At 44.2% G+C, this 27,724-nt stretch overlaps 1 protein-coding gene and 1 long non-coding RNA gene across 6 annotated transcripts in view; one reads left to right on the top strand and one right to left on the bottom strand.

Moving 5' to 3' along the window:
• Positions 1-27,724, top strand: part of LOC118371184 (phospholipid-transporting ATPase IH) — an 88,602-nt gene that overhangs the window by 30,704 nt on the left and 30,174 nt on the right. For all 5 annotated transcript variants that reach the window (XM_052522219.1, XM_052522215.1, XM_052522217.1 and 2 more), the window contains exons 2-16: positions 12,861-12,983; positions 13,464-13,553; positions 13,881-13,961; positions 14,336-14,443; positions 17,872-18,000; positions 18,146-18,249; positions 18,341-18,391; positions 18,493-18,557; positions 18,867-18,948; positions 19,417-19,567; positions 19,872-20,069; positions 21,227-21,400; positions 21,486-21,652; positions 26,705-26,776; positions 27,421-27,494. In XM_052522219.1, the coding sequence (XP_052378179.1) occupies positions 12,861-12,983; positions 13,464-13,553; positions 13,881-13,961; positions 14,336-14,443; positions 17,872-18,000; positions 18,146-18,249; positions 18,341-18,391; positions 18,493-18,557; positions 18,867-18,948; positions 19,417-19,567; positions 19,872-20,069; positions 21,227-21,400; positions 21,486-21,652; positions 26,705-26,776; positions 27,421-27,494 (1,669 nt within the window). The remainder of the gene's footprint in view (positions 1-12,860; positions 12,984-13,463; positions 13,554-13,880; positions 13,962-14,335; positions 14,444-17,871; positions 18,001-18,145; positions 18,250-18,340; positions 18,392-18,492; positions 18,558-18,866; positions 18,949-19,416; positions 19,568-19,871; positions 20,070-21,226; positions 21,401-21,485; positions 21,653-26,704; positions 26,777-27,420; positions 27,495-27,724) is intronic.
• Positions 5,129-7,225, bottom strand: LOC127931081 (uncharacterized). Its single transcript, XR_008139736.1, has 2 exons — positions 6,410-7,225; positions 5,129-5,754 (listed from the first exon to the last, which is right to left on the bottom strand). It is a non-coding gene; the product is annotated as an uncharacterized LOC127931081 (long non-coding RNA).

Genomic DNA, 27,724 nt, shown 5'->3' on the forward strand with positions numbered 1-27,724 from the left:
TGTCTACTGACAACAGCTCCAGGGCATGCCTAGTGTTTGTCTTCTGATAACAGCTCCAGGGCATGCCTAGTGTTTGTCCTCTGATAACAGCTCCAGGGCATGCCTAGTGTTTGTCCTCTGACAACAGCTCCAGGGCATGCCTAGTGTTTGTCTACTGACAACAGCTCCGGGGCATGCCTAGTGTTTGTCTACTGACAACAGCTCCAGGGCATGCCTAGTGTTTGTCCTCTGATAACAGCTCCAGGGCATGCCTAGTGTTTGTCCTCTGATAACAGCTCCAGGGCATGCCTAGTGTTTGTCTACTGACAACAGCTCCAGGACATGCCTAGTCTTTGTCTACTGACAACAGCTCCAGGGCATGCCTAGTGTTTGTCTACTGACAACAGCTCCAGGACATGCCTAGTGTTTGTCTACTGACAACAGCTCCAGGGCATGCCTAGTGTTTGTCTACTGACAACAGCTCCAGGGCATGCCTAGTGTTTGTCTACTGACAACAGCTCCAGGGCATGCCTAGTGTTTGTCTACTGACAACAGCTCCAGGGCATGCCTAGTGTTTCTCTACTGACAACAGCTCCAGGGCATGCCTAGTGTTTGTCTACTGACAACAGCTCCAGGGCATGCCTAGTGTTTGTCCTCTGACAACAGCTCCAGGGCATGCCTAGTGTTTGTCTACTGACAACAGCTCCAGGGCATGCCTAGTGTTTATCCTCTGATAACAGCTCCAGGGCATGCCTAGTGTTTGTCCTCTGACAACAGCTCCAGGGCATGCCTAGTGTTTGTCTACTGACAACAGCTCCAGGGCATGCCTAGTGTTTATCCTCTGATAACAGCTCCAGGGCATGCCTAGTGTTTGTCCTCTGACAACAGCTCCAGGGCATGCCTAGTGTTTGTCTACTGACAACAGCTCCGGGGCATGCCTAGTGTTTGTCTTCTGACAACAGCTCCAGGGCATGCCTAGTGTTTGTCCTCTGATAACAGCTCCAGGGCATGCCTAGTGTTTGTCCTCTGATAACAGCTCCAGGGCATGCCTAGTGTTTGTCCTCTGATAACAGCTCCAGGGCATGCCTAGTGTTTGTCCTCTGATAACAGCTCCAGGGCATGCCTAGTGTTTGTCCTCTGATAACAGCTCCAGGGCATGCCTAGTGTTTGTCCTCTGATAACAGCTCCAGGGCATGCCTAGTGTTTGTCCTCTGATAACAGCTCCAGGGCATGCCTAGTGTTTGTCCTCTGATAACAGCTCCAGGGCATGCCTAGTGTTTGTCCTCTGATAACAGCTCCAGGGCATGCCTAGTGTTTGTCTACTGACAACAGCTCCAGGGCATGCCTAATGTTTGTCTACTGACAACAGCTCCAGGGCATGCCTAGTGTTTGTCTACTGACAACAGCTCCAGGGCATGCCTAGTGTTTGTCTACTGACAACAGCTCCAGGGCATGCCTAGTGTTTGTCTACTGACAACAGCTCCAGGGCATGCCTAGTGTTTGTCTACTGACAACAGCTCCAGGGCATGCCTAGTGTTTCTCTACTGACAACAGCTCCAGGGCATGCCTAGTGTTTGTCTACTGACAACAGCTCCAGGGCATGCCTAGTGTTTGTCCTCTGACAACAGCTCCAGGGCATGCCTAGTGTTTGTCTACTGACAACAGCTCCAGGGCATGCCTAGTGTTTATCCTCTGATAACAGCTCCAGGGCATGCCTAGTGTTTGTCCTCTGACAACAGCTCCAGGGCATGCCTAGTGTTTGTCCTCTGATAACAGCTCCAGGGCATGCCTAGTGTTTGTCTACTGACAACAGCTCCAGGGCATGCCTAGTGTTTGTCTACTGACAACAGCTCCAGGGCATGCCTAGTGTTTGTCCTCTGATAACAGCTCCAGGGCATGCCTAGTGTTTGTCCTCTGATAACAGCTCCAGGGCATGCCTAGTGTTTGTCCTCTGATAACAGCTCCAGGGCATGCCTAGTGTTTGTCCTCTGATAACAGCTCCAGGGCATGCCTAGTGTTTGTCCTCTGATAACAGCTCCAGGGCATGCCTAGTGTTTGTCCTCTGATAACAGCTCCAGGGCATGCCTAGTGTTTGTCCTCTGATAACAGCTCCAGGGCATGCCTAGTGTTTGTCCTCTGATAACAGCTCCAGGGCATGCCTAGTGTTTGTCCTCTGACAACAGCTCCAGGGCATGCCTAGTGTTTGTCCTCTGACAACAGCTCCAGGGCATGCCTAGTGTTTGTCTACTGACAACAGCTCCAGGGCATGCCTAGTGTTTGTCCTCTGACAACAGCTCCAGGGCATGCCTAGTGTTTGTCCTCTGACAACAGCTCCAGGACATGCCTAGTGTTTGTCCTCTGACAACAGCTCCAGGGCATGCCTAGTGTTTGTCTACTGACAACAGCTCCAGGGCATGCCTAGTGTTTGTCCTCTGACAACAGCTCCAGGGCATGCCTAGTGTTTGTCTACTGACAACAGCTCCAGGGCATGCCTAGTGTTTGTCTACTGACAACAGCTCCAGGGCATGCCTAGTGTTTGTCCTCTGATAACAGCTCCAGGGCATGCCTAGTGTTTGTCTACTGACAACAGCTCCAGGGCATGCCTAGTGTTTGTCTACTGACAACAGCTCCAGGGCATGCCTAGTGTTTGTCTACTGACAACAGCTCCAGGGCATGCCTAGTGTTTGTCCTCTGATAACAGCTCCAGGGCATGCCTAGTGTTTGTCCTCTGATAACAGCTCCAGGGCATGCCTAGTGTTTGTCCTCTGACAACAGCTCCAGGACATGCCTAGTGTTTGTCCTCTGATAACAGCTCCAGGGCATGCCTAGTGTTTGTCCTCTGATAACAGCTCCAGGGCATGCCTAGTGTTTGTCCTCTGATAACAGCTCCAGGGCATGCCTAGTGTTTGTCTACTGACAACAGCTCCAGGACATGCCTAGTGTTTGTCTACTGACAACAGCTCCAGGGCATGCCTAGTGTTTGTCTACTGACAACAGCTCCAGGGCATGCCTAGTGTTTGTCTACTGACAACAGCTCCAGGGCATGCCTAGTGTTTGCCTACTGACAACAGCTCCAGGGCATGCCTAGTGTTTCTCTACTGACAACAGCTCCAGGGCATGCCTAGTGTTTGTCTACTGACAACAGCTCCAGGGCATGCCTAGTGTTTGTCCTCTGACAACAGCTCCAGGGCATGCCTAGTGTTTGTCTACTGACAACAGCTCCAGGGCATGCCTAGTGTTTATCCTCTGATAACAGCTCCAGGGCATGCCTAGTGTTTGTCCTCTGACAACAGCTCCAGGGCATGCCTAGTGTTTGTCTACTGACAACAGCTCCAGGGCATGCCTAGTGTTTATCCTCTGATAACAGCTCCAGGGCATGCCTAGTGTTTATCCTCTGACAACAGCTCCAGGGCATGCCTAGTGTTTGTCTACTGACAACAGCTCCAGGGCATGCCTAGTGTTTGTCCTCTGACAACAGCTCCAGGGCATGCCTAGTGTTTGTCCTCTGACAACAGCTCCAGGGCATGCCTAGTGTTTGTCCTCTGACAACAGCTCCAGGGCATGCCTAGTGTTTGTCCTCTGACAACAGCTCCAGGGCATGCCTAGTGTTTGTCCTCTGATAACAGCTCCAGGGCATGCCTAGTGTTTGTCCTCTGATAACAGCTCCAGGGCATGCCTAGTGTTTGTCCTCTGACAACAGCTCCAGGGCATGCCTAGTGTTTGTCCTCTGATAACAGCTCCAGGGCATGCCTAGTGTTTGTCCTCTGATAACAGCTCCAGGGCATGCCTAGTGTTTGTCCTCTGACAACAGCTCCAGGGCATGCCTAGTGTTTGTCCTCTGACAACAGCTCCAGGGCATGCCTAGTGTTTGTCTACTGACAACAGCTCCAGGGCATGCCTAGTGTTTGTCCTCTGATAACAGCTCCAGGGCATGCCTAGTGTTTGTCCTCTGACAACAGCTCCAGGGCATGCCTAGTGTTTGTCCTCTGACAACAGCTCCAGGGCATGCCTAGTGTTTGTCTACTGACAACAGCTCCAGGGCATGCCTAGTGTTTGTCCTCTGACAACAGCTCCAGGGCATGCCTAGTGTTTGTCTACTGACAACAGCTCCAGGGCATGCCTAGTGTTTGTCTACTGACAACAGCTCCAGGGCATGCCTAGTGTTTGTCTACTGACAACAGCTCCAGGGCATGCCTAGTGTTTGTCCTCTGATAACAGCTCCAGGGCATGCCTAGTGTTTGTCTACTGACAACAGCTCCAGGGCATGCCTAGTGTTTGTCTACTGACAACAGCTCCAGGGCATGCCTAGTGTTTGTCTACTGACAACAGCTCCAGGGCATGCCTAGTGTTTGTCCTCTGATAACAGCTCCAGGACATGCCTAGTGTTTGTCCTCTGATAACAGTTCCAGGACATGCCTAGTGTTTGTGCACCAGAGTTTGGCCACTTAGTGTTTGGGCAAAAAGTTTATCCTTTTGAATGCATTTGCCATTTGAGTCAATGAGGAGCACAATCTCTGGCTCGGTGGATGGGGGGAGATTGTCGTCAGGAGGGCTATTGGGGGAGCTGACAGGGGGGCTGTTGGGGGTCTGTTGGGTTGGTGAGTCCTGTGTTGTCTGTCCAGTTGAGGTGGGCTGTTCTGCTGGCTTGTCTTGGGGAGTGTCCTGCTCTCTGTCACATCTCAGCTTTGTCACCTCCTTCAGTGCCATGTGTGCCTCTTTAAGCTCTCTCAGACAGCCGTCCTTCTCCACCTTCTGCCCTCCGGGTCTTGTTGGTGGGTGGAGGGGTGTTGTACTGGTCCATTTCATGGTTTTGTTCTGCCTGGATTGTGTGGACTAGCTCTCTGAGCTCCACCATGTCTCTCTCCACCTCTGTGAATTTGTCCCTCAGTGATGGAGGTGCAGTGCAGTTGTAGGACCTTGTGTTCAGTGATGGGGGGGGCGGGGGGGGGGTGACTATCCTCGTCTGCAGGACAGTTTGGAGAGGTGTGATCAGACTCACTCAGGATGGGGGAGTCGTCACGTAGCTTCAGACTAAATATTACTGTTGTGTGTTGGATGGTGTTTTTTCTCTTGATAGTCCTTGGTAGAACATGTCCAGTATGGAAATATTGTCCAAAATTTAACATTTCAGAGTAAAAAAATCACAGTATGAAAACTCAAACCAACTTTATTCTTCCTAGAGGATCAATACAGATGCATCAGACAACGACATTTCACACAAGCACTGAATCTCCTCCTACTCATCTGAACAAACATAGTATCTTTGTTGCTAGGCAGGAAACAAAGTGATACGGGCCATAAACTTTCTCCCTTAACATGACCTGACCTCAACCCCCTTCATCACTAATCCATGTCTCTCTCCCCTGACCAATGCCTGCCACGGGATCACTTCCCTACACTCAGCACAATTCAAGCTTTATTGCACACAATATATACCTCCTTCCTACAGATAACCATTAACTTCTGGTGTAGACCCTCTAAACCTAAACACTCAATAGGATACCTGATAATGAACCCTATCCCAAGTTTAGGAGTTAGTATCCATCAGTCCCCCGTTTTTGAACATTTCACTCCATACTGTTCAACATTACATTAAACTTATAAATGGACAAACATGAACAAAATATAAAACATAATTAACATTCACAGTGAGGTTTACAAACTCTGAGACTCATGGCCTCTTCTATGATCACACGAGTCTTTCCATTTCTCAGAACACTGAAAATAACATGTCCACTGGAGCTGTTGACTTCTTCCTCTTTCTCCTTCTGGTTCCTAAGAGAGTGATAGCACAAGATTGTAAAAGCAACGCCAAACACAAAACATAACAGTATGAACAATGTGGTAAGCTATGCATCATTATATATGAATGAAAACCTAAAGATTGATAACATGACAATTCCCACTCTCTACTCACCTGACTATGCCTTCAGGATACTTTTCTGCTGAGTTTGTGCCAAAAAATGATAGCCCTAAAAAGCCTCCTCATGCTTTCGCCCTGTCTTCCCTGTCTGACCACAGGATCCAAGAGGTGTTCCCAAGCCAGGTCATCCTCACTTTGCTCCCCATCTCCTTCTTTGTCACTTGATAGGCAGGCCACCTGATAGGCAGGTCACCTGATAGGCAAGTGCGTATCCCTAATCTACACTACATCCTCTTGAGGTAACTCAGCACTGTATATGCTTTCACATCGATGCCTCCAGAATGTTGTCCAGAGTACAATTACCCCAACATCTATCCTTTCATATGATGCATTAACCAATAAAGCCCGACCTAACTTTGATGTTTAAAGTTCCCAAACCCAACCCATCTGCATGTCTACAGTGGAATCTAGTGTCGCTCTCTCTAGCTCTGCTTCCTCTGTCATGGCGTCTTCAAGCTCACCCATTATGCACCTGGACCTCACTTCACGTGAGACCTATGCACCCACCGAGGAGAGACATGACGATCTTTACCGCTGCAGGTGCTGTAAGCAGTACTCTGTGTGGAACAGACCAACATTGTCCCAACACCCCAGCCTGGTGTATCTTGATGTACACTCAATCTCCAGAATTCAGTCACGCCCTCTGTTATCTCCTGCTCCTCATGTGCCGCTTCCACCTGGGAATATACACATTGCAACGTATGGGTCATTTCCTGACAACAGACTCTCCCCTTAGCCCAGATCACTAATCAGTGGCGTGAATAACAGCCCCCGGTATTCCCAGCGTTCGCCCAGTTACCAAGCCATGTGGCAGGAGTCCTCATAAAATATGCCAACAATGCTACTAAAGTAACCCCTGCTACTACTAACAAGACTATAGCCTCCTTCAATTACTGTCCCTACAGCGACGGCCGTGAGAATAACTACTGCATGGAATCTGTCAAGTGTTCGCCGGCTGTTAGAAATTGGCAAAGAGGTGAATGAGTTTGAAGAATATCCGAGTCACAGGTTTCTTGAAAGTTCACCATAGTGTCTGAAATGCCAATACAATCTCTGCTACTCTCACCACGATCTGGGTACTCTCACCGCGTTCAATTTAACTTCATAATAGTCCCTATATTGTGCAGTTAGCTGTCCTCCCTACAAGCCATCTCCTGTAACAATATACCTAGTCTCTGAGAATGATACCGTTCTATCAACACAACCTTAGTTTATGAGCACCCACAGATCTCCACCCCAGTCACATTGGATCACACTTAACAGCCCTATGCAAACATTTTCTCAAACACAGACCTCGTGCACCTCGCCTCCTGCTACAGATACATTTGCACATATCATTCCATCTAACCCATAACACACTAGTCACTGCTCTTAATGCACCTCTACAGTTATAAACCCACTAAAACATTCTCAAATCAATTAGTCAATATACATCAGTCCCTCCTCTGGAACAATGATCACTTATGTTCCACAAAACCTAAAAACATATTGACTTGAAAATGAAAGAGATAAAGTACATGTTTAATGATTTCACACCACCCTTGATGCGACTAAAACTGGGGAAAGCAGCGTCCATCCGCTCTGTTCTATACCCATGTGATGCTGGTCTCCCTGCGGTCTCCTCATATTCATCATTGGGTGTTAACGCAAAACACAGACTAATGCAATTAATTGTACCGTATCATATAAAAATTCTGATGACATGGTAAAATAAAAAACCTTCATGGTTGACCTATCATCCAGTGAGTTCTCTAATAACCTCCCTGTTGGAGGACACTTAAAGATAAGGTTTCTAAAGCCCCCCTAGGCCTAATACATTTGAGCAGTGCACCCACCCCTCAACGTTTGAGAGCAACTCTCTCTCGCTGTATCCAATTCATAACTAAAACATTTGATCAATTATCCAACCCAAATTTAGAATGACAGTCTTAAATACTTTACTTTGAGTCTGACTCGAAGTCAAGTCTCTCATCCTAGCACACCTCATCCCGGTTAGAATGTACATTTATAAATGGGACCTTTTTAGTGCCGGTAATAACTCTTCTCATTACACAGCCTGTTTTCAGATCAGTATCTCAATGCATACTTAGTCGAAATTGTTTGCAGTGTGTAGACCTTATTACATTCCACATTTTTTTAGCATCTAAGACAAATGTCAACAAGCATAACAACATACTGTTAAACCCATTTTCAAACTTAGTTCAATCTCCCTAATTTTACTGGCGACCTCTCAGAAGAGTTACCAGATCAGGGAGTTAGTACCCTAACCCATCAGGGAATCCCAACACTCCAGTAGACCCAATCTGGTGAAATTTCTATCGCAAGAAAAACAAAAATGTTATCAGCGAAACACATATCACAATCCATTTGGAGTAACTGTCATCCCTTATTAACATTGTTACGTAAGCCTCTAGGAAGAGGGAACTCAATTCAGTAAATAAAGACAGTAAATACTACGGGTTATGTATGCCCGCAGGCCTCTTGCCTAAGCACCCCCTAGGTGTCTTCGCCTTCCCCCCTGGGAAGAATACAAACTACTTCACAACAAAAACTGAGAAAAAACAAACTCAGGACATTAAAGAAGCTCTCTCTCTCCGAGCAACAAACTAACACAGAACATAACAATCAGCTCTCTCAGCAACAACTAACATAGTACATATCAAATGTCTTTCTGAGAACCAACCAACATGATATAACCCTCAGCTCTCTTCTGAGCAACAGAACACTGGCTTACATAGCTGGAGAAGAGGTCTAATGGGATACAGCTGTATCCTGACATGGGGGGGGGGGGTCACCTCCAATTAGCAATGTGGCCAACCAATCAGCTGCTTGGAGGGAATTTCAGGAAGCCATTTTCCTGAAACACACACATACAAACAAAACCACAACACAGGAACTGGGGAACTTAACAACATATATTTTTCCTTTTTATATACAGACTGAACAAAATACATTTATATATTTACCCAAAGACCAGGGCCCTCTCTTATTGCTACCGTTACTACAGACGTATCTTGTTCAAACATTCATACACACACACTCGTGCACACACACCCCGCGGCCTCACTGTGACTGGGCTTCCAACCTCTTTACGGGTCTGGCCAATACACCATTACACTAGGGTTTTACCCTCTACAGCAGGGGTGTCAAAGTCAAATGGACGGAGGGCCAAATAAAAAATTTAGCTACAAGCCGAGGGCCGGACTGTTCGAATGTTCATTGAAAAAATTTTAAATGACGCATATAGTCTAGTGAACCTAATTGAACCTACTGAAAACCTAACAAATATATTCCAATATGATCAGATAAATAAAGCAATATTTTCTTATGGCTCTGTCAGTAATCTTTAATTTTCAACAGACACAAAAGACAAATTTCCTTTATATAAAAATCCCCATAACATGAACATTAAATGAAAGAAACCGGTATTCAAGGCACCATCAGTAGCCTATATTTTCTATTTTAGCAAAAGTGGGCTAAATTTACTTCAAAGAAAAAAACAATAATAGCAATTTTCTATCATCCACTCAACTGAAATATTTTTAAAATATAATTGGATTGAAATACAATAAAATAAAGTGCAAAAATCTATTAATCAAAAACAACACTTTGTTTAAGGAGAAGTAACATGCAGTGAAAACAAATATTAAACTTTAAAACTTGAACTGAGTAAAAACTCTAAATATGTGATTGCACAGTAATGTTCACTTGTTTGAGGTTGAGGGTGATACTTGGTGGTGTCCCATCTTTTCCACAAGTTCATCAATGTTCGGGGTAAGGCTCTGAGCTGAGGAAATCCTCAGAATTGAGTGGAGGTGTTCAGCAGTAAGTCGACTTCTGTGTGATGTTTTGTTCAAGTTCATCAAAGAAAACAGTTGTTCACACAGGTATGTGCTGCCAAACATAGACAACGTTTGAGCAGCCTGGATGCGCAGCTGGGGCATTGTGTCGGGAGGAAACGGGCGAACTCCGCAGCACCCACTGCCGCATATTTTGCCCTCAGTGCATCATTGCATTGGAGGTCAATCAACTCCATTTGGAGGTTTGGTGGTGAGCTTTCCACGTCAACAGCAAATGGGTTACCGAGCAGTTCCAACCTGCTTTTTTGTGCTTCAAAGTCAGCAAATCGGCGTCGAAAGTCAGCGGCAAGCATACCTATTTTATCAGCCAACTGTGCGCTCGGGAACGCACTGGTAGAGAGCTTCTCTTTCATGGTCTGGCAGCTGGGAAAGTGGCTCAAATTTTCTTTCCGCATCTGCGTCTCCCACAGAGTCAGTTTGGTTTTAAATGCCTTCACTGTACTGTACATATCAGAGATGACACGATCCCGACCCTGCAGCTGCAAGTTCATTGCATTCAGATGACTCGTAATGTCACACAGAAAAGCCATTTCACACAGAAACATTTCGTCTCGGAGTTGTGTTGTGTCTTTCCCTTTGCTGTCCAAGAACAGACAAATCTCCTCACGAAGCTCGAAACATCTTTGAAGCACCTTTCCCTGGCTTAGCCATCGCACCTCTGTGTGATAAGGCAAATCACCATGCTCCGTTTCTAACTCCGTCAGAAATGCCTTGAACTGGCGGTGATTCAAACCTTTGGCTCTGATAAAGTTAACTGTGCGCGTGATGATGCTCATTACATGCTCCATTTTCAAGGCTTTACCGCACAACGCTTCCTGGTGTATGATACAATGATAAGCTGTCAGCTCACCTGTCGCGTTTTCCTCTTGCATCTTTTCCCGTATCTTCGCCACCAGTCCGCTCCTGTGTCCACACATCGAAGGTGCTCCGTCGGTTGTCAAACCCACGAGTTTTTCCCAAGGCAGCTCCATCTCATTTACACATCTTGACACCTCTTCATACAAATCATGCCCCGTAGTTGTGCCATGCATAGGACGTAAAGCCAAAAACTCCTCTGTCACGCTTAGGCTGGAGTCCACTCCGCGGATGAAAATTGACAACTGGGCAATGTCAGAAATGTCGGTGCTCTCATCCACAGCCAAGGAATATGCAATGAAATCTTTTCCCTTTTTCACAAGCTGCTCTTTTAGATTGATGGACAACTGGTCTACTCTCTCGGCAATGGTGTTTCTGCTCAGACTCACATTTAAAAAGAGTTGCCTTTTTTCTGGGCAAACTTCGTCACAAACTTTAATCATGCAGTTTTTGATGAAATCCCCCTCCGTAAATGGCCGGGCTGATTTAGCGATCTCTTCTGCCAAAATAAAACTGGCCTTGACAGCAGCCTGGCCTTGTGATTTGGCTTTTTTGAACAGAGCCTGTCGAGATTTGAGGCCTCGTTTTAATTCCTCTGCCTTTTGTAGCCTTTGTTCCATGTCCATATTCTTGTTTTTGTCCGCGTGTTTCGTTTCATAATGTCGTCTCAGATTATACTCTTTCAGTACCGCCACACTTTCTCCACACAGAAGACACACAGGTTTTCCAGCTACCTCCGTGAACAAATACTCCGACTCCCACCTTGTTTGAAACCCCGGTTCTCAGTGTCCACCTTCCGTTTTGCCATTTTTGATGGGTATCTGAAAGTTAATTTTACTGTGATGCTGACAACTGCTGTGCCAATAAATATTGAAATGAAGCAGCCTACTGCTCGGTGCGTCACCGTTGCATTGTGGGAAATGTAGTATTGGTGCGTGTAAAAGATCTGCGGGCTGCCGGCTTGCTGCGGTCTGCGGGCCGGTTCTAATAATAAATCAAGATCATCCCAGGGGCCGTAAAAAACCTTCTCGCGGGCCGGATGTGGCCCGCGGGCCTTGACTCTGACATATGTGCTCTACAGGAACTATCCTGCTCTGGACTTACTCTGGTTCTAAGAGATTTAGGTATGGAATTTTGATTTGATTTTAATGTTGAGGTTAGTATCCTGTATAAACTTGCATTTTGTTCGCAAGGACTTATCTATCTAATTATTTTTTTGCAGAAGATCTCTTGAGCTCACTCTCACTCTCACTCTCACTCACCCTGTGTATTCTATAGAATCACAGTGGTAAAGGCACAGCTGCTATCTGAAGCAACTTTTTCACTTCTGTTTCTTGAGAATCTTGTGGGAGGTAGTTTAATTCAGGGTAGCTCAACTTCCTTATAAAACCTGGATCATGTGTTCTGTAGGAAATGTTTTTACTGACACTACTGCTGAACATGAACTTGTTCAATAAGAATGTACATTTTAAATCAAAACATTTGCTACAATTTTGCTACAACGTGTTATTCCCTCTTATTGTCTCTCCTCACTTTCTGTCTCTCTCTCTCACGCTCTGTTTCTCTCCTCACTTTCTGTCTCTCTCTCTCTCTCGCTCTCTGTGTCTCTCCTCACTTTCTGTCTCTCTCTCTCTCGCTCTCTGTGTCTCTCCTCACTTTCTGTCTCTCTCTCTCTCTCGCTCTCTGTGTCTCTCCTCACTTTCTGTCTCTCTCTCTCACGCTCTGTGTCTCTCCTCACTTTCTGTCTCTCTCTCTCTCTCTCTCGCTCTCTGTGTCTCTCCTCACTTTCTGTCTCTCTCTCTCTCGCTCTCTGTGTCTCCTCACTTTCTGTCTCTCTCTCTCTCGCTCTCTGTGTCTCTCCTCACTTTCTGTCTCTCGCTCTCTGTGTCTCTCCTCACTTTCTGTCTCTCTCTCTCTTGCTCTCTGTGTCTCTCCTCACTTTCTGTCTCTCTCTCGCTCTCTGTGTCTCTCCTCACTTTCTGTCTCTCTCTCTCTCTCTCGCTCTCTGTGTCTCTCCTCACTTTCTGTCTCTCTCTCGCTCTCTGTGTCTCTCCTCACTTTCTGTCTCTCTCTCTTGCTCTCTGTGTCTCTCCTCACTTTCTGTCTCTCTCTCTTGCTCTCTGTGTCTCTCCTCACTTTCTGTCTCTCTCTCTTGCTGTCTGTGTCTCTCCTCACTTTCTGTCTCTCTCTCTCTCTTGCTCTCTGTTTCTCGCTCTCTGTGTCCCCCCCTTTCTCTCTAACAGTGTGCGGGGGAGGAGTATTGGGTGGACAGTCGTACGGTTTACATCTGTCACAAAGAACCCCCACCGGCGGCCGAGGCCTACATCCCTCAACGTTACCCTGACAACCGCATCGTCTCCTCCAAGGTGAGCAGGTGTCATGGCAACCAAGCCGTCAGCACAACAACCACGTCATTTAGCCCTTACAACCAAGCATGTTGTGCTCTTGTGACAGTATGTCATCTATGATTAGCAACCTCTTAATGTGGGTGACAACCATAGATATCTGCTACTGCTCGAGGTTCGTTAGCAGTTTCTATGAGGAACTGTCATTGTTGACATCAATTTTGGATTCATTTAAGAAAGAAAAGACACACACTGGTTTAAAGTGTTATCCCTTCTCTTTAGAAAACATGTTGATAATGTGGGTAATGTCAGTGGAAGCTGCTGAGGGGAGGACGGCTCATTATAATATCTGGAACGGCGCGAATGGCATCAAACACCTGGAAACCATGTATTTGGTGTATTTGATTGAATTCCTCTGATTCCGCTTCAGCCATTACCACAAGCCCGTCCTCCCCAATTAAGGTGCCACCAACCTCCTATGGTGTGTGTTCTCTCTACCAGTACACCTTATGGAACTTTATCCCCAAGAACCTGTTTGAACAGTTCAGAAGAATCGCCAACTTCTACTTTCTGCTAATCTTCCTGGTCCAGGTGAGAATATGCCATCTCTCTGTTTGATCTGAACACCAGGGCCGTTTTATTATACATAATGTTTCATATTATCTATTATACATATGGTGTTTCATATTATCAGTTAAACACGTAGTCTATGTGAAGTGAATGGTAGTTAATTGTTTGGCTTGGAATGGCTTATGGTCATGGTCCACGTTGGATATGATAGGAGCCTTCCAGTCCCATCCAGTAGCCGGAGGAGATGATGAACAGTAAGAGGAGGGGACTGGTTGGCGGTGGTCCATCTCTGTACCACAGAGAACCTGAATGACTGATAATCAGCTGGTTCTCTTCCTCTCTCCTCAGCTCATCATAGACACGCCCACCAGCCCTGTCACCAGCGGACTGCCTCTCTTCTTTGTCATCACTGTCACCGCCATTAAACAGGTAGGCGAGACACAGACACACACACATCCTCTGGTCATTGGTGTTGGTAAATCTAGGGAAGCCTTCCTCCACTGTGTTCCGGTAGTGACAGCAGATGTGATGATAGCAGTGATGCATGAACCACACCTGGCTTATAAAGCCCAGGCCTTATACAATCATTATTCTAAAACATGACATGTTATGTAGAGGCCATGGAAACAGGTCACCATGCTGACGGAATATACCACTAATTAGATACCAGCGATGACCGTATCTCTCTCTCTGTGTGCTCCATTTTTCTCTCTGTGTGTGTGCTCCATTTCTCCCCACAATCCCGCATGCCCTTTCCTCCTTGTATCTCTCAACCCACTCTGTCCTCCCCTTCTCTCCTCCAGGGTTATGAAGACTGGCTGAGACACAAGGCAGACTGCAGTATAAATGAGTGTCCTGTGGACATGGTGCAGCAGGGGACGGTGGTGAGGACACAGAGCTCCAAGCTACGGGTACTACTACCCTATTAATGGCTCTTCTACTCTCCAGTCTACTACACATTATTATGACGCCTTTGGGCCTCATTGGCTGGTGTTTCTCTATTCTGACCAAGCATTTTCATTCATGTTCAGATAAGAGCCTTTAGCTGTAATAGCTGTAGTATGTGAGTATAATGGCTAGTATGAGAGCTCATCCTTCTTCATTATATTATTATTCATGTAACAAAATGAACAGTGATTATTTTGTATACTGAATAATACCCCTAGTTATATAACATTTGAACATTTATATCATAGCCACGGCTATCATCTTTGATCATATTGAAATGAAATCCGTTCCTGAGACCTTTTTAAGGCCGTTCTCTATGGGAACGTGCGTGCGTTCGTCTGCAATGCCATAGCTAGCGTCCCAGAGAAGATCAACGTTCCCCCTACAGTACCATCCCAAACATTCCTGTTGTGATTACTCTGGTCCCATACAGAGAAAAGGATTTGCCTTTCCAGACAGAGATTAAATATCAATATGACTGATATGCCGGGTCGCTATTACCCTGTTGTCTTCTGTGATGTCAGGCTGGACTAGGGTCAGAACCACTATATTACCATAGAATTAGGAATTCGAATTGAATAGGATTTGTATGGGTGTTACTGTAATATCCATAGTTGTATTTGAGTGTATGTCGGCACGTGTTGCCATAGCCATACTGTCCACTGAAACGTGTCCTGACTATGAAAGACATTCCTCATCCACACACACACACATACAGTTGAAGTTGGAAGTTTACATACACTTAGGTTGGAGTTATTAAAACTCGTTTTTCAACCGCTCCACAAATTTCTTGTTCACAATCTATAGTTTTGGCAAGGTGTTTAGGACTTCTACTTTGTGCATGACACAAGTAATATTTCCTAAAATTGTTTACAGACAGATTATTTCACTTATAATTCACTGTTTCACAATTCCAGTGGGTCAGAAGTTTACATACACTAAGTTGACTGTGCCTTTAAACAGCTTGGAAGTTTCCAGAAAATGATGTCATGGCTTTAGACGCTTCTGATAGGCTAATTGACATAATTTGATTCAATTGGAGGTGTACCTGTGAATATATTTCAAGGCCTACCTTCAAACTCAGTGCCTCTTTGCTTGACATCATGGGAAAATCAAAAGAAATCAGTCAAGACCTCAGAAAAAAAATGTAGACCTCCACAAGTTGGGTTCATCCTTGGGAGCAATTTCCAAACACCTGAAGGTACCACGTTCATCTGTACAATTAATAGTACGCAAATATAAACACCATGGGACCACACAGCTGTCATAACGCTCAGGAAGGAGACACATTCAGTCTCCTAGAGATGAACATACTTTGGTGCGAAAAGTGCAAATCAATCCCAGAACAACAGTAAAGGACCTTGTGAAGATGCTGGAGGAAACCGGTAAATAAGTATCTATATCCACAGTAAAACGAGTCCTATATCAACGTAACATGAAAGTCCGCTCTGCAGGGAAGAAACCATGGCTCCAAAACCGCCATAAAAAAGCTAGGCTACGGTTTGCAACTGCACATGGGGACAAAGATGGTACTTTTTGGAGAAATGTCCTCTGGTCTGATGAAACAAAAATAGAACTGTTTTGCCATAATGACCATTGCTATGTTTGGAGGAAAAAGGGGGAGGCTTGCAAGCCGAATATTTTATTTTACCTTTATTTAACTAGGCAAGTCAGTTAAGAACAAATTCTTATTTTCAATGACGGTCTAGGAACAGTGGGTTAACTGCCTTGTTCAGGGGCAGAACGACAGATTTTTACCTTGTTGGTTCGGGGATTCGATCTTGCAACATTCCAGTTACTAGTCCAACTCCTCCCCCCCAAGAACACCATCCCGACCGTGAAGCACGGATGGCAGCATCATTTTGTGGAGGTGCTTTGCTGCAGGAGGGACTGGTGTACTTCACAAGATGGCGTCATGAGGCAGAAGAATTATGTGGATATATTCACGTAACATCTCAAGACATCAGTCAGCTAGTTAAAGCTTGGTCACGAATGGGTCTTCCAAATGGACAATTACTCCAAGCATACTTTCAAAGTTGTGGCAAAATGGCTTAAGGGACAACAAAGTCAAGGTATTGGAGTGGCCATCACAATGCCCTGACCTCAATCCCATAGATCATTTGTGGGCAGAACTGATAAAGCCTGCGCGTGAGGCCTACAAACCTGACTCAGTTACACCAGCTCTGTCAGAAGGAATGGGCTAAAATTCACCCAACTTATTGTGGGAAGCTTGTGGAAGGCTACCCAAAACGTTTGACCCAAGTTAAACAATTTAAAGGCAATGCTACTCAATACTAATTGAGTGTATGTAAACTTCTGAACCACTGGGAATGTGATGAAAGAAATAAAAGCTGAAATAAATCATTCTCTCTACTATTATTCTGACATTTCACATTCTTAAAATAAAGTGGTGATCCTAACTGATCTAAGACAGGGAATTCTAACCAGGATTAAATGTCAGGAATTGTGAAACACCTTTGCCAACTACATTTAAACTCAGTTTATGTAAACCTCCGACTTCAACTGTACATGCACATTCTACCGATGTTCCTCACCGATGGTCCCCTGACTCAAACAGAGTGGATTGTGGGGAAAAGAGGAATAGTAAAGAAGATATTAATCGTAGCTATAGAGAGTGTATGTGCAGTACAGTGGTGTGTACGGTCACCGTAGAGATGGGATTTATAGGCAGTTCAGCTGCTCCACTTGCATAATCCCACTGTTACGCAACAACTCAATCCCCAGGAAGAAAGGAGTGGGAAAAATCTGAAAGTGTGATTGTGCGCGAGGCATGTGTGTTTCCTGTAGGAGAACTGCTAATTATTTCTGGCTCTACAGCAGCACCTCTGTGTTTGTTTACAATGGCATGGTGTTTATCACATTTAAATTATATCCCATCCCCCAAATAGTGCAAACATTTGCACTATTTGGCCCACCCACTGGGTAGTCTGGCTCACCCACTCAGATTGAGCAATTTTTTTTTATTAAAAGTGTTCCAAACGGGACATTATTTGTCTTTTTACCTAAACATGCAAACACCATCAGATTGAATTCCTTGCAAGCAGTTAGTCAGATTTTATTAAATTTAACAGAACAGATGAACTGGAATGACATTCACTCTCACGGGATGGGTTGACAAAAAGAACTAACTAAACCACACAAAAAAAATTCTCTGCACATTTTTTCAAAATGTGTAAAATTGCAGGAAGTTAGCCGCTCTAGCCCCACCCACACCAAAAAAAAGCCCACCCACCAATGAATTTGGCTATATCACTGGGTAGTCCACTCCATTTAGATCAGGTCAACAGTAGTGAACAAGGGAATAGTGTGTGATTTTAGGACCCAGCCTGTATTTCTTGAGTCTAAACTGATGATGTGGTTGACCTGTCAGGTGGGGGACGTTGTCATGGTGAGGGAGGACGAGACGTTCCCCTGTGACCTCATCCTCCTTTCATCCAGCCGCGGTGACGGAACCTGCTACGTCACCACTACCAGCCTTGATGGAGAGTCTAGCCACAAGGTATGTGCACACACACACTCACATACTGTTACGCACACACACACGTACACTGCTGGGATTCACCCCTGAATTATTCTAGCATGCTCTCTGATCAAACATGACTTCTAAGTGATTCATCTCTCTCCCCCCTACTATGCTGTGTCAGACCTACTATGCTGTACCAGACACCATGGCCTTTAAGACAGAGCAGGAGGTGGACTCTCTACATGCGACTATTGAATGTGAACAACCACAACCTGACCTCTACAAGTGAGTGACACTCAATGTGTGACACACACAGAATCATTGAGTGACCTGTTTGTTTGTTGAAAATTGCATACATTTTATTTTTCCCATTTAGATTTGTGGGGCGCATCAATATCTATAAGGAAAGAGAGGATCCCATAGCCAGGTAAGACCAGCACCCCCCTCTTTCATTCCTAAATAATCTTTGCCATGGATAGTAAAGCTTTTTCTTTTTGACTTTTTATCTTGTTTCTTTTCTCATTTTAGACCGCTGGGAGCTGAGAACCTTCTCCTCAGAGGAGCTACCCTGAAGAACACAGGACATATTTATGGTAACACACACACTGTTCTGTGTTTGAAGTTATATCTATGGTTATATTTGTGTGTGAGTCGGCACGTGTTGCAATAGCCATACCGTCCACCGAAACGTGTCCTCCTGACTATGAAATACATTCTTCACACACACACACACACACACACACACACACACACACACACACACACACACACACACACACACACACACACACACACACACACACACACACACACACACACACACACGCGCACACACACACACACACACACACACACTGTTCTGCGTCTGTAGTGATGGTAACCCCTGGTTGTTGTTCCCTCAGCTGTAGCCATTTACACAGGCATGGACACCAAGATGGCGCTTAACTACCAGTCCAAATCCCAGAAACGCTCAGCTGTGGAAAAGTAAGATCTATTCCCATACCTTCCCCTCTTTGTGTCTGGTTGCTCTGGTGTGGCTAGAACTACCTGTCTGATGAAGGATAGCAGGAGTTAGAATAGTAGCAGGACTTAGAATAGTAGCAGGACTTAGAATAGTAGCAGGAATAGTAGACTCTGTTATTACATAAAGTCTGCTTGATTAAATTCCATTTGATCTCATTCAAAGCCATTTGATCTCATGTGTGTGTGTGTGTGTGTGTGTGTGTGTGTGTGTGTGTGTGTGTGTGTGTGTGTGTGTGTGTGTGTGTGTGTGTGTGTGTGTGTGTGTGTGTGTGTGTGTGTGTGTGTGTGTGTGTGTGTGTGTGTGTGTGTGTGTGTGTGTGTGTGTGTGTGTGTGTGTGATGCTCTATTGACAATTATTTTACATACAGTTCTGGAGAATCGATCTGCATTTAGCTCCTCTAAACCTCTCCTCCCTCTACCTCCCTCCAGGTCTATGAATGCGTTCCTAATCGTGTATCTGTGCATCCTGATCAGTAAAGCGGTCATTAACACGGTTCTGAAGTATGCGTGGCAGTGGTCTGCTGACCACGATGAACCCTGGTACAACCACAGGACCGAGATCGACAGAGAACGCCATGTGGTTAGTCCCCCAAACCACTACACTACCCACAAAGCAAGCTGTCATAGCAAAATTAATAATCAGGTCACTCCCTATTTAATGTTTACTGACTCTGATAAAGCCTCTTCTCTGTCTCTAACTATCCTTTCGTTCTCGTTCTCCCCTTCTCTCTCTTCCTACATCCTCCTCCTCCCTGCCTCTACCCCTCCCTCCATCTTCTCTGTCTCTAACTATCCTTTCGTTCTCGTTCTCCCCTTCTCTCTCTTCCTACATCCTCCTCCTCCCTGCCTCTACCCCTCCCTCCATCTTCTCTGCTCTCTCTCAGGTGATCAGGGCGTTCACAGACTTCCTGGCCTTCATGGTGTTGTTTAACTACATCATCCCAGTCTCCATGTACGTTACCGTGGAGATGCAGAAGTTCCTGGGTTCTTACTTCATAGTCTGGGACAAGGATATGTATGATGAGGAGCTGGGGGTGGGGGCTCAGGTCAACACATCTGACCTCAACGAAGAGCTTGGACAGGTACACACACTCACACATCTTCTGAACATCTAGATATACTAGACTCACTTGTGTCCACACACACGCACACACACATTTATACTGCAGGTAGAGTACACAAATACACACACTCCAAAAACTGAGTTTAGGGCTTGTATCCATAAAGCATCTCAGAAAATATATTTTAAATCCTGTAAACCTGTTTTTAAGACAACAACAAAAACTCCCAGCTTTTAGGATGAAACACTGTTCAGACGAACTCTGAGCCAGGAGTCAAATCAACTCAGAAACGTTTATCTCAGCTGGTAGTCACAACAGTTTGAGGTACCGCAAAGGAAAGATACTGATGATACTTATTAACATTGTTGCAAATGACGGGGAATAACCAATCATGAGGAAGCCTCGCCAGGTGTAAACTCTATAGCACGCTTCAGGCTTTGTTTTTACCAATTCTGATGGTTGTTAAAATTTGAATTTTGACAATATGACCGTTATATCAACACACACGTCACTCCCGTTTAACAACTCTAAATCACTTTGGCACAGTCAGCCCCAAGCCACTCACCGGTAATGTTGCATACAATGTTTGAAAGGTCTGTCATTTTCATCAAAGACAATCAAAGTTAATATAAGGCCTAGATGTCTTCAACTACCCAATGTATAGGTATGCCTAATTTAGGCTTCTTTTTTCATGTGATATTGCACTCCAAAGGGATAACTTAAAATAACAGCATAATGTAGTTAGTTAAATAATTGAAAGGAAAACATATGAAATAGGTCTTATGTGAAATCATTGTCAAAGGCACAAATGATGCTGTTTCATGTAGATCTAGATTATTTGTGGATTGATTCTTTAGAATTATCAAAACATTCTTTCGACAACTCCAAAGCTATTGCATGTGGTGCAGGAACCACTGACTCGCTGCATTTTTCCATTATTAAGACACCTGCTGGTAACTCTTAACTGGTTAGGACAGCTCATGAAGTCTCCTAAATATCTGTCGACTCTGTGTGACTATTATGAATAAAGGGGCTTCGTGCATAGCTTTTGTTTTTTCCCGTAGGAGTAAAATGTCTCTTCTCACAACGGATGACCAATTTTCTACTCTGAGACGCTTTGTGAATACGGGCCTAGGTCAGCATCTAAAGAGAACTTCTGCTTCTGTCTGTGTGTGCAGGTAGAGTATGTGTTTACTGATAAGACGGGAACGTTGACGGAGAACAACATGGAGTTTATAGAGTGCTGTGTGGACGGGCACGTGTATATCCCCCACGTCATCTGTAACGGACAGATCCTCAGTGCTGCTTCCAGCATAGACATGATCGACTCTTCTCCTGGAGGATACCGCAGGGTAAGACTGTGTGTACCAGTGTGTACCAGTGTGTAGCAGTGTGTACCAGTGTGTAATAGTGTGTCTGTGTTCCTGTGTGTGTCAGGAGCACGAGGACCTGTTCTTCCGGGCTCTGTGTCTGTGCCACACGGTGCAGGTGAAGGAGGAGGAGACAGTGGACAGCATCAAGAGAGGGATCCACCTGGGAAAGCCCACCTCCTTCTACATATCATCCTCTCCTGATGAGGTGGCTCTGGTGGAGGGCATGAAGAGGTAACACACAAACCAGTGGTGGTTGGTGCCGTTTAAGATGAGGGAGGATATTGGGTGACTGTCATTCATATGCCATTCACTCAGTTCAATGTAACATTGCTAGGTTTAGTCTACTAGGTAATACTACAATTTTCACTGTACCCATTATAAGGTTGCTATAACCTAGACTATGAATGAATGTTTACAACGTTGGGCCACAGGTCGAGATGATAATTTTGAGTGCATCTAGCTGATCTAGGGTGGAATCATTAGTCCAACAGTTGCAAATTAGAGTTTTTATTGGGCAAATGCAGGTATGTTTATCCCAGTTTCTTTTCATTTAAGATTTTTTTTTCAAGAGAATCGGTGGAATTAATACACCCCTGATCACACGCAAACAGTTCAGTTTCATAGCAGTCACATACAAACAGCATCATCACTTTGCTTGTTGTACAGTGTATATATAATTCCTTCGTGCAACTCTCTATGTGCTCTCCTCTCACCTTTTCCCTTCACTTGTGGATTTCAGTGCACAACACATAAGCTGTCTGGGATCAGGCGAAAAAAATCTTTCCAAGCCAAACCTTCATATCATGACCGCTAACCACTACACACAGCCTACATCGTTGTCACGTCATAGTCTACGAGAACTAACACGTTAGTAAACCCACTACGTTCATGCAGTATAGTGTACAGTCAGAAAGCAGTTTAGCAGTTACACCGGCGGGCCCCAGTGGTGTTGGGTGGTCCTTTGCATGGGGTGACGTAAGTTTCCTTTAACAATCAGTCTTCCAGATAGATGACACAGGAACCTTGGTATAAAACTCTTTAGTAATAAAATGCAATTGCAGACAGAGTTTCACATACAGAATACCTCAGTAGTCTATAGTAAAGATCTGTTTGGTGAAACGAGATAAAGCTCATTATACTAGTGGGTGTGACAACCTACCATCAATCATACCTTAGCATTGTTGCACTGGATTAGCTGCAAAGTAACTAAGATGAGAAAAGCATGTCTAGACTGTGGTTTCTCACTCTGCTATTTCGGCCTTGAGGCTGTGTGACAATCAGCAGGTGCAGACAATTCTCAGCCTGAGAACTAAAGCAGTACATCTCCATTTACTCAGTACAATTCCATCATTGAGCATTGCAAGCATACAAAGGTTATCATATATATATATATATACATACATACATACATACATACATACATACATACATACATACATACATACATACATACAGTGGGGCAAAAAAAGTATTTAGTCAGCCACCAATTGTGCAAGTTCTCCCACTTAAAAAGATGAGAGAGGCCTGTAATTTTCATCATAGGTACACTTCAACTATGACAGACAAAATGAGGGAAACAATTCCAGAAAATCACATTGTAGGATTTTTTATTAATTCATTTGCAAATTATGGTGGAAAATAAGTATTTGGTCAATAACAAAAGTTTCTCAATACTTTGTTATATACCCTTTGGTGGCAATGACAGAGGTCAAACGTTTTCTGTAAGTCTTCACAAGGTTTTCACACACTGTTGCTGGTATCTTGGCCCATTCCTCCATGCAGATCTCCTCTAGAGCAGTGATGTTTTGGGGCTGTTGCTGGGCAACGCGGACTTTCAACTCCCTCCAAAGATTTTCTATGGGGTTGAGATCTGGAGACTGGCTAGGCCACTCCAGGACCTTGAAATGCTTCTTACGAAGCCACTCCTTCGTTGCCCGAGCGGTGTGTTTGGGATCATTGTCATGCTGAAAGACCCAGCCACGTTTCATCTTCAATGCCCTTGCTGATGGAAGGAGGTTTTCACTCAAAATCTCACGATACATGGCCCTATTCATTCTTTGCTTTACAGGGATCAGTCTCCTTGTCCCTTTGCAGAAAAACAGCCCCAAAGCATGATGTTTCCACCCCCATGCTTCACAGTAGGTATGGTGTTCTTTGGATGCAACTCAGCATTCTTTGTCCTCCAAACACGACGAGTTGAGCTTTTACCAAAAAGTTATATTTTGGTTTCATCTGACCATATGACATTCTCCCAATCTTTTTCTGGATCATCCAAATGCTCTCTAGCAAACTTCAGACGGGCCTGGACATGTACTGGCTTAAGCAGGGGTACACATCTGGCACTGCAGGATTTGAGTCCCTGGTGGTGTAGTGTGTTACTGATGGTAGGCTTTGTTACTTTGGTCCCAGCTCTCTGCAGGTCATTCACTAGGTCCCCCTGTGTGGTTCTGGTATTTTTGCTCACCGTTCTTGTGATAATTTTGAACCCCACAGGGTGAAATCTTGCGTGGAGCCCCAGATCGAGGGAGATTATCAGTGGTCTTGTATGTCTTCCATTTCCTAATAATTGCTCCCACAGTTGATTTCTTCAAACCAAGCTGCTTACCTATTGCAGATTCAGTCTTCCCAGCCTGGTGCAGGTCAACAATTTTGTTTCTGGTGTCCTTTGACAGCTCTTTGGTCTTGGCCATAGTGGAGTTTGGAGTGTGACCGTTTGAGGTTGTGGACAGGTGCCATTAATACAGGTAACAAGTGGAGGACAGAGGAGCCTCTTAAAGAAGAAGTTACAGGTCTGTGAGAGCCAGAAATCTTGCTTGTTTGTAGGTGACCAAATACTTATTTTCCACCATAATTTGCAAATAAATTCATTAAAAATCCTACAATGTGATTTTCTGGATTTTTTTTTCTAATTTTGTCTGTCATAGTTCAAGTGTACCTATGATGAAAATTACAAAAATTGCCTCTCTCATCTATTTTAGTGGGAGAACTTGCACAATTGGTGGCTGACTAAATACTTTTTTGCCCCACTGTATGTATATATATATACAGTAATCAAGGCATTGGTGTAATGTACTCAGAGGAGGACAGATGTCCTCCAGCTGCACAATGGTGCTAACTTACAGAGTGTAGACTTTCATTGCAAAACAGTGTTTTTAATCAATTATTTGGTGACGTACATATATTTAGTTTTATCTAAAAAGGATAACCTTTTTAAATTTTTGTTTCACTTTTTATTTTTATGAAATTCACTGAGGAGGATAGTTCTCCCCTTCCTCTAAGGAGCCTCAATTGACACACACACACACACACACACACACACACACACACACACACTGAAGGACACATACACACACACACACAATACATGCACACATATAACAATACACATACACTTAGTTATACACAGACTAGTCCAGGGTTGTCACCAACTATTTTTGCACTGCAGGGCGCATTCAGACCTCACAATGTTCTTTGCACTTAAAATTGATTAAATTCCAAAATCGCTTTTGGAATTTCCAATTCTCCATGACTGTCTAGCTTTCGTTTCAATGACTTTTAGCAAGCTGGACAGAGTGACACCCTGCACTAGGCAATACACACATAGCGATAAACAAGAACGCAAATAGTCATTATTTTTCTCACACCCATTCACGCATGTACACACACACTGTACACACGCACTTAGTCATGCTCTTTCTATCTCACATGTAAGAACACATGCTCACATTTACAACTCCATGGTCTCTGGTCATGGTGGTGGGTCTGTTTAGGGTGCAGCTGATCACGCTATTGTACTGGACTCTGTTATAGTGGCCCTGTTGTAACGACCTCAATGCTGTACTGGATGGGTGTCTACTGTCAAGCTGATATACACTACCAATAATATAATAATAATAATAATATAATAATATAATAATAATAATAATTATAATAATATATGCCATTTAGCTGACGCTTTTATCCAAAGCGACTTACAGTCATGTGTGCATACATTCTACGTATGGGTGGTCCCGGGAATCGAACCCACTACCCTGGCGTTACAAGCGCCATGCTCTACCAACTGAGCCACAGAAGGACCACCAGTCAAAAGTTTGGACACACCTACTAATTCCAGGGTTTTTCTTTACTTTTACTATTGTCTACGTTGTAGAATAATAGTGAATACATCAAAACTACGAAATAACACATGGAATCATGTAGTAACCAAAAAAGTGTTAAAACGCATCTAAATATGATTTATATTTGAGAATCTTCAAAGTAGCCACCCTTTGCCTTGATGACAGCTTTGCAGACACTTGGCATTCTCTCAACCAGCTTCATGAGGTAGTCACCTGGAATGCATTTCAATTAACAGGTGTGCCTTGTTAAATGTTCATTTGCGGAATTTCTTTCCATCTTACTGCGTTTGAGCAAATCAGTTGTGTTGTGACAAGGTAGAGGGGTATACAGAAGATAGCACTATTTGGTAAAAGACCAAGTCCGTATTATGGCAAGAACAGTTCAAATAAGCAAAGAGAAACGACAGTCCATCATTACTTTAAGACATGAAGGTCAGTCAATCCAGAAAATGTTAAGAACTTTGAAAGCTTCTTCAAGTGCAGTCACAAAAACCATCAAGCGCTATGATGAAACTGGCTCTCATGAGGACCGCCACAGAAAAGGAAGACACCGAGTTACCTCTGCTGCAGAGGAAAAGTTCATCAGTTACCAGCCTCAGAGATTGCAGCCCAAATAAACTCTTCACTGAGTTCAAGTAACAAACACATCTCAACATGGTCGAATTGCTGCAAAGGAACCACCACTAAAGAACACCAATAAGAAGAAGATACTTGCTGGGCCAAAAAACACGAGCAACGGACATTAGACCGGTGGAAATCTGTCCTTTGGTCTGATGAGTCCAAATTTGAGATTTTTGATTCCAACCACCGTGTCTTTGTGAGACGCACAGTGGGTGAACGGATGGTTTCCGCATGTGTAGTTTCCACTGGGACGCATGGAGGAAGAGGTGTCATGGTGTGTGGGTCCTTTGCTGGTGACACTGTCAGTGATTTATTTAGAATATTTTGGTTACTACATGTTTCCATATGTGTTATTTCATAGTGTTGATGTCTTCACTATTATTCTACAATGTAGAAAATAGTAAAAATAGCCAAAAACCCTTGAATGAGTAGATGTGTCCAAACTTTTGACTGGTACAAAGAGTGTGTGTGTGTATCTCCTTCTAACCTACAGAACATTCTCTTCCCTCTCTACATTTTCACGCATACACACATTCTCTCTCAGGTTGGGGTACACCTATCTGAGACTCAAAGACAGTCATATGGAAATACTCAATAAGGACGATGAGATTGAAAGGTAGGGCTTTGCTCAGAACATAATTCCTGATTGTTCCATCTTTTATTTTGGAGTTGCGTATTTCACAGCTTCCTATGAAACCATAGAGTATTCATGTTTAAGTTATGCATGCATAACCCAAGTTATTAATTGATTCCACATAATTGAAGTTCATTCTGACCATATTGCTGGCAATTGGCAAATCCTATGTGCTTTGGCTTGTGTGCAGGATGTCTGTAAACATTTTAGCAAGAATTCAACTTCCTTATACTAAGACACCACTGCCAAGAAAAATGCATGTGAAACCCCAGTGAAAAGACACAGAGGTGTGTGGGAACAGAAGACTCCAGAATTGGTGGATTTATCAAGGGTTTAATTAGCCGGTCCCACAGGGACCACTTATATAATATCAGTATCGACATCCCTCTCTGCAGTGGGCCGTCTATGAAATGTCAATTTTAAGAGAGAACGAAGGAGGAAGAAAGAGAGGGAGATGCAAAGTAATGGGAGGGAAAGAGGAGGATGATTCATCTACTATAATGACTTTTAATTTGACTATTCTGTTTTTGTCACTAGCCCCTCTTATTGCTGTGTACATTATTAGAGAATGTCCTGTGTATTATGTCTGGTACTAAGGGAGTTGTCTCCACCTGTGTGTGTTCCAGGTTTGAGCTGCTTCACGTGCTCAACTTTGACTCTGTCAGGAGGAGAATGAGCGTCATTGTCAAGTCTAGCTCTGGTAACACACACTCTTACAAACACCATCTTATTTACATAATAATGGATAGAAACTCAGATTCAGATGTATACAATTAAACCTACAGTTGAAGTCGGAAGTTTTTACATACACCTTAGCCAATTACATTTAAACTCAGTTTTTCACAATTCCTGACATTTAATCCTAGTACAAATTCCGTGTCTTAGGTCAGTTAGGATCACCACTTTATTTTAAGAATGTGAAATGTTAGA

Source organism: Oncorhynchus keta, chromosome 7 (assembly GCF_023373465.1).
Source record: "Oncorhynchus keta strain PuntledgeMale-10-30-2019 chromosome 7, Oket_V2, whole genome shotgun sequence".
NCBI lineage: Eukaryota > Metazoa > Chordata > Actinopteri > Salmoniformes > Salmonidae > Oncorhynchus > Oncorhynchus keta.